This window comes from Colobus angolensis, unplaced genomic scaffold (assembly GCF_000951035.1).
Source record: "Colobus angolensis palliatus isolate OR3802 unplaced genomic scaffold, Cang.pa_1.0 Scaffold21, whole genome shotgun sequence".
Lineage (NCBI taxonomy): Eukaryota > Metazoa > Chordata > Mammalia > Primates > Cercopithecidae > Colobus > Colobus angolensis.
The window spans coordinates 2,242,347-2,249,658 of record NW_012115266.1 but is presented as its reverse complement, the minus strand read 5'-3'; the positions used below and the strand labels follow the sequence as shown (position 1 = coordinate 2,249,658).

At 45.8% G+C, this 7,312-nt stretch overlaps 1 protein-coding gene across 1 annotated transcript in view; it reads right to left on the bottom strand.

Moving 5' to 3' along the window:
- The window catches only part of CHKA (choline kinase alpha), a 76,318-nt gene that overhangs the window by 4,844 nt on the left and 64,162 nt on the right, over window positions 1-7,312 (bottom strand). The window contains exons 12-13 of the mRNA XM_011942754.1: window positions 6,489-6,595; window positions 3,966-4,047 (exon numbers count right to left, since the gene is read on the bottom strand). Coding sequence (XP_011798144.1) covers window positions 3,966-4,047; window positions 6,489-6,595 — 189 coding nt within the window. The remainder of the gene's footprint in view (window positions 1-3,965; window positions 4,048-6,488; window positions 6,596-7,312) is intronic.

Below are 7,312 nucleotides of genomic sequence, written 5' to 3'. Positions count from 1 at the left end.
GCCCGCCACCTCGCCCGGCTAGTTTTTTGTATTTTTTAGTAGAGACGGGGTTTCACCGTGTTGAATCGAGACCACAGGATGGTCTCGATCTCTTGACCTCGTGATCTGCCCGTCTCGGCCTCCCAAAGTGCTGGGATTACAGGCTTGAGCCACCGCGCCCGGCCGAGACCCTGTCTTTAAAAAAAAAAATACATCGGTAAACTTACATGTTTCCCTGAGTTCTGTCAGCTGCTCTAGCAAATTAATTGAACCCAAGGAGGGGAACGTGGGAACCCCAATATATGGCTGGTTGGTCAGAAATTCCAGAGGCCTGGACTTGCAACTGGTGTCAGAAGTGGAGGGCAGTCTTAAGGTTTCAGCTCTCAACCTGTGGGGTCTGATTCTCTCCCCAGGTAGACAGTGTCGTAATGGAATTGGAGGACACCCATCTGGTATCCACTCCAGAACTGATTGCTTGTTTGTAAGGGGGAGAACCGCCCCCCGACTTTAGTCTTCTGTGGTGATGACTGTTGCTGATGAAAGGAATGGGAAAAAGCACTTTGGTTTTTATGTGTTTCCTGCTCACAGCAACTTACTGTCTTTTATGGCTAGTGCTTTTTCCTCTTTTATGGCTAGTGCTTTATGTAACCCAAGAAATCTGTGCTTAAGTCAGTAAGCTTTTTTGTTTTTTTTTGAGACAGAGTCTCGCTCTGTCGCCCAGGCTGGAGTGCAGTGGTGCAACCTCCGCTCACTGCAAGCTCCGCCTCCCGGGTTCACGCCATTCTACTGCCTCAGCCTCCCGAGCAGCTGGGACTACAGGCGCCCGCCACCATGCCCGGCTAATTTTTTGTATTTTCAGTAGAGACGGGTTTTCACCTGTTAGCCAGGATGGTCTCAATCTCCTGACCTTGTGATCTGCCCGCCTCAGCCTCCCGAAGTGCTGGGATTACAGGCATGAACCACCGCGCCCGGCCTAGGTCACTAAGCTTTTCTCTTGTGTTTTCTCACAGAAGCTTAATAGTTTTAGCCTTCACATTTAGGTCTATTATCTGTTTCAAGTTGACTGCTATTTATGGGACGAAATCAGGTTCAGGTTTTTCTCCATATGACTCTTCAAATGTTCTTGCATCGTTTTTTGAAAATATAAGCCTTTCCCTCTTAAATTACCTTGGCCTTTCTGTTGAGTACCAGGTGATTATATACATATGGATCTATTTCTGGGCACTATATTCTGTTCCATCTGATTTGTCTTGTTTTGTTTTTGAGATGGGGTCTTGCTCTGTTGCCCAGGCTGGAGTGCAGTGGCGTGATCTCGGCTCACTGCAACCTCTGCCTCCCGGGTTCAAGCAATTCTCCTGCCTGTCTCTCGAGTAGCTGGGATTACAGGTGTGTGCCACCACACGCTAATTTTTTATTTGTAGTAGAGATGGCGTTTCTCCATGTTGGTCAGGCTGGTCTCGAACTCCCAACCTCAGGTGATCCACCTGCCTTGGCCTCCCAATGTGCTGGGACTATAGGCATGAACCACGGCACCTGGCTGGCTGTGGGTTTTTCATACATGCCTTTATCTGGCTGAGGAATATCCCCTCTAGTTCTAGTTTGCTGAGATTTTTTTTAATCACATTGGATCTTGTCAAATTCTTTTTCCTGTGGTTCCTGAAATAATCCTATGGTTTTTCACCTTCATACTGTTAATGTGAAGAATTATATGAACTGATTTTTTCAAATACAAACCAGCCTTATATTCCAGGGATAAATGCCACTTGGCTCTAATATATTATCCTTTTACATATATTAATAGATTTAATTTTTGCCAATGTTTTGATAGGGATTTTGTGTAATATTTCTTCTTATGTAATATAAACATTTAAGCTACAAAGCCGTACGTTTCTAAATACTGCTTTATGTATATCCCACAAATACTGATATGCTATGTTTTCATTATAATTCAGTTTAAAATATTTTCTCATTTTCTTTTTAATTTCTTTGACCCAGGGTTTATTTAGAAGTGTACTGTTTAATTTCCAAATAGTTGAGAATTTTCTAGATATCTTTTGTTGTTGATTTCCACTTAAATTTCACTGAGAACATATCCGGTATTACTTCATTCCCTTTGAATTTATCAAGACCTGTTTGATGGCCCAGCGTATGGTCTATCTTGAGGAATATTCCATATTCATTTGAAAATAATGCACACCCTGCAGTTGCTGGTGGGTTTAATGAACGTGCATGAGGCCAGACTGGCAGGGAGAGTTGTCAGGCCCTCTCTCTCCTTCTGCGTGTGTTCTTCCTTGTTCTAATCACAGAAGAGGAGTGGTGAGATCTCCTACGTTTTTTGTTTTGTTTTTGTTTTTGAGATAGAGTTTCGCTCTTATTGCCCAGGTTGGAGTGCAATGGTGCCATCTCGGCTCACTGCAAACTCTGCTTCCCGGGTTCAAGTGATTCTCCTGCCTCAGCCTCCCTAAGTAGCTGGGATTACAGGCATTTGCCACCATGCCCAGCTAATTTTTGTATTTTTAGTAGAGACAGGGTTTCACCATGTTGGTGAGGCTGGTCTGGAACTCCTGACCTCAAGTGATCCACCCGCCTCGGCCTCCCGAAGTGCTGGGATTACAGGCATGAGCTACCACACCCGGCTGAGATCTCCAACTTTAATCATGAATCTGCCATTTTCTTCTTTCACTTTTGTCAGTTTTAACATCATGTCTTTTGAAGCAAGACAAGGATTTTTAATGTCCTCTGGATGTACTGATGCCTTTATTATCACAAAATGCCCTTATCTCTAGTAGTATTCCTTGTTATGAAGTATGCTTTGTCTTACAGTATCATTTGACCATGACTCAAATCTGCTTTAAAAATCCAATGTCCTTTTCTTTTACCTAACATCATCTTTGCATTACCAAACCTTCTGCCTAGAAAGTAGAAATCATTCTACTATAAAACTGAGGAGGACAAAATGAACTAGTCCCATCCCTGTCCCAAAGGAAGGCAGCTCACTAGACTGTAGACATTTGTGTTGTCCCCCACCCCAAGACAACTCACCAACATTCATTCACTATGGAACAACAGAAAGGTTTGTCTGATCGTTAAAAATACTTTCTATTTCTATGTCAATGACAGTTTTTTTTTTTTTTTTTTTTTTTTTTTTTTTGAGACAGACTCTTGCTCTGTCACCCAGGCTGGAGTGCAGTGGCATGATTTCAGCTCACTGAAGCCTCCGCCTCCTGGGTTCAAGCATTCTCCTGCCTCAGCCTCCTGAGTAGGCGGGATTACAGATGCCCGCCACCACGCATGCTAATTTTTGTATTTTTAGTAGAGATGGGGTTTCTCCACGTTGGCCAGGATGGTCTCAAACTCCTGACCTCAGGTGATCTGCCCACCTCAGCCTCCCAAAGTGCTGGGATTACAGGCGTGAGCCACTGCACCCAGCTGACAATTCTTAAGGTTAAAAGTAAATGACAGCCTAGCTTGGTTACAAACATGCCTGTGAAAAACAGGAGGTCTAATTCAGTAATTACCAGCTTCCAATCCAAAGTCGGGCACTACAGGCTGGAGAATGAAGTGGTACCCGAGAAATAAAACCTTCCACACCACAGGCAAGAGCCACCTACTCTTCTTCACTTACTGTCCCCTGTGTCAGAAGGGACTGAGGTCACAGCTGGACTTCCAGGGTGCAGATGCCTACATTTCCCATCAGGATTGCAGGACTACCTGGCCCTTCTCTGAAGCCGGGGAGGCAAAGTCTGCTGGCCTGGAAGTGAGGGCAACCTCCAAAGGCAACCACGGCATCAGTGACAGCAGCTTCTCCCCTGGCTTCCTGGGCTGAGCCACACTGTCCTGATGCCACCAGGTCACCACATTCGGGTACTTGGGGAGACAGAGAACCCTCTGTAAGGAATGGTCATTTGCTGCCAAGCATTCACAAATACTGTAGCATTTTTACCCGGGAGTAGGAAAGAAAAAAAAAACACGCTGCTAAAACATACCATGTACCCAAATTCAATAGATGAAATCTTGGCTTGTACAATGGACCAAAGTCCCCAGAGGAAATGAGATGCAAGGGCAAACCTGGAATGACAAAAGCAAGAAACACATACGAGACATACAGTATCAGTTACAGGACTGATGAAATGATTTCATGCCAGATGGACATTTTAACTTGTGTGGATGCAAACCTAGTTAGTGTTGGCAAATCATGGGTCTATATTCCATGGGACTAACTAAGAAAAATGGGAATACCACTCCCACACCCTTCCTTCATCTGCTAGTGACAGGTGCACTGGTGAGTGTGAACACAGCTGGCCTGGCCATGGCACATGTAAATGCCACTTGGCCGTAATATATTCACAGGGTGAATATATTCACATTCACAGGGTGCAGGTGAAGGCCTGGGTGGCTATGCTGGCAGAAAAGAAAGCAAGCCTGCTACAAGGCAGGGTGCACAGCATCAGCAACCGAGAGGCAGCCCTTTGTTGGAGGTGGGATGAAGCTCTCACTCCTTGAGCAAGAGACTTCTAAATCCCATCCTTGTCCCATCCCCTCCTGTCACACAGAAGTGAAAAGAGCAGATGAGAGAACGTGAGCCACGTCACCATCTCTAGGCTGTACCAAGGCCCCAAGTCACTGCGAATCCAAGTTCCTCCTCAAACGATACCCTGAGGGTTCATCTACATGAAGATAAAGCTCAAATTTAGGAGTGCCTGCTCTAGTATCCTCCAACCCTACTCTCTGTTCATCCTGTGGTCCTCGGCCCACTAGAGTCCCTTGTGCTACCCTTTCTGTCTGGGTTCTCCTCCATCTACCTTTTTCTATTTCCACCAGTTCAAGAAACAGAAAGAGATAATGTATGCTGTGGTGGGGCCCGGCAGGTAGGCAGATGTGACATCACACTTAGTGTGGGGGATGAGCACTCTGGAGGCCATGAGGAGATGACTGTGGTAAGTGCAGTGGAAAGATGAGGTGGGCCACAGTGACTTCAACAGCCATTTTACCAAATAATGTCACAGGAGACCCCAAGTAATAGGAACAACCCACAGGCCTCTTGACTAAAGAGATGGACAAATAGTGGTCTAGACCTTTGCAGAATCTGGAAGTTTCAGGGCCCTGCTTTGAAAACTTGAAAAAACAGTAAAAAGTAAGGCTTAAAACTGATAAACATGAGTTTAGTCATTTTCTAGGAGAAACTTAGGAGTCAAACACAGCAAACGGTGCCCACCACTCCACAAGCATCAGTGACAAGTTTGCATGGCCAGGTGCAGTGGCCCATGTCTGTAATCCTAGCACTTTGGGAGGCCGACGCAGGAGAACCACTTGAGCCCAAGAGTTCATGACCAGCCTGGGCAACAGAGCAAGACCCCATCTCTACAAAAAAATACAAAAATTAGCCAGGCATGGTGGTACGTGCCTGTAGTCCCAGTTACTTGGGAGGCTGAGGCAAGAGGCTCGCTAAGAGTTAGAGGCTGCAGTGAGCCATGATCGCATTGCTGCACTCCAATCTGGGCGGCAGCAGCCCCGTGTGGCCGGGTGGTTGTGTCTGGATGACAGTTCAGAACGCCGCAAAGTATCCTGACCCTTCTTGGACATGGGGCCTCTTCTTGTGATACGGTTTGGCTCTGTCTCCCCACCCAAATCTCATCTTTAATTGTAATCCCCATGTGTGGAGGGAGGACCTGGTAGGAGGTAACTGGATCATGGGGGTGGTTTCCCCCATGCTGTCCTCACAATAGTGAGGGAGTTCTCATGAGATCTGATGGTTTTAAAAGTGTTTGGTAGTTCAACCTTCTTCTCTGTCTCTGCCCCTCTCTCTCCTGGTGCCACGTAAGAAGTGCCTTGCTTCCCCTTTGCCTTCTGCTATGATTGTAAGTTTCCTGAGGCCTTCCTGGCCATGCACAACTGTGAGTTAATTAAACCTCCTTTCTTTATAAATTACCCAGTCTCAGGTAGTATCTTTGTAGCCATGTGAGAACAGACTAATATACTCTGCCTGCTGTATGCTCAGATCTGAAAGCTCTGCATAGTCTCAGTCACAATGGAGAAGTAGCAGATTCTATTTTTGACAAAGGGCAAGTCCTAAAGATGTACGATTAAAAAGAAGCTCCTAGGTCAGCTGCGGTGGCTCACACCTGTAATCCCAGCATGGGAGGCCAAGGTGGGTGGATCACCAGAGGTCAGGAGTTCAAGACCAGCCCGGCCAACATGGCAAAAACCCCATCTCTACTGAAAAATACAAAATTAGCTGGACATGGTGGCAGGCACCTGTACTCCCAGCTACTTGGGAGGCTGAGACAGGAGAATTGCTTGAACCTGGCAGGCAGAGGTTGCAGTGAGCCAAAATTGCGCCACTGCACTCCAGCCTAGGTGACAGAGCAAGACTCTGTCTCAAAAAAAAAAAAAAAGAAACAAAAACAAAAAAAGCAGCTCTAAAATACTCATAATTGCAAGTAAGCATCCCAAATATAGTCTATAAAGAGGAACACTGCCTTTACAAATCAAAAAAGGAAAAACGTTACCTATTGACTTCAAGCAACATTTCTTCTTCTATAATGGATTTTTCTTCAGTACTGAGGTTTTCAAAGTCATTTTGGAATGCAGGCAAGTAACTGGAAATAAAATGGAGCTTAAAAAAAAGTAATTGTGTTAGGATCAATGATGGTTAAAACAGACAATGTCAATAGCTGTCACGAAGCATATGCATCTACTGTAACACACTGGGAGACACACACTCGACATGATGTTCAGCATCTCCGACATCCTGGGGCTGCCACCAGTAAGCCAACCTTTGCTAGGTTTTCAGCTGTTCTCTCTCCCCAGGATTTCTAGTGGAGATACAGTGTCTAGGCTCTTCAGCATACTTTTTCCATTTAGAGTAGCACTTAAAACTGGAGACCATTATTTTGGAGGCAGGCTTGGTGCACCCTCCCAGTCCTACTCAACTTTAGCACCGCTACCAAGGCTTCAGTGCTGGGCTGAGGAATGGGAGAGAAAGATCCCAGGAGGAAACTCCCATGAGAACTGATTCTACACACAATCACCAGCCTCCTACCATCATTCAGGACAGGAAAGGGAACTATTAAAACCAAAGACATTTCCTTCCATTATTAAACCCTGGTGCCCGAAAGATTACTTCTCTCTCCACAGTGTGAAATGAATAGAAAAAGGTCAGTGATCGCCAAAAAGATGGCCAGAAAGCGGAATCAAGGCTGGGTTTTTCAGAAAACACTAGAAGGTGGCCGGGCGCGGTGGCTCAAGCCTGTAATCCCAGCACTCTGGGAGGCCGAGATGGGCGGATCACGAGGTCAGGAGATCGAGACCATCCTGGCTAATACGGTGAAAC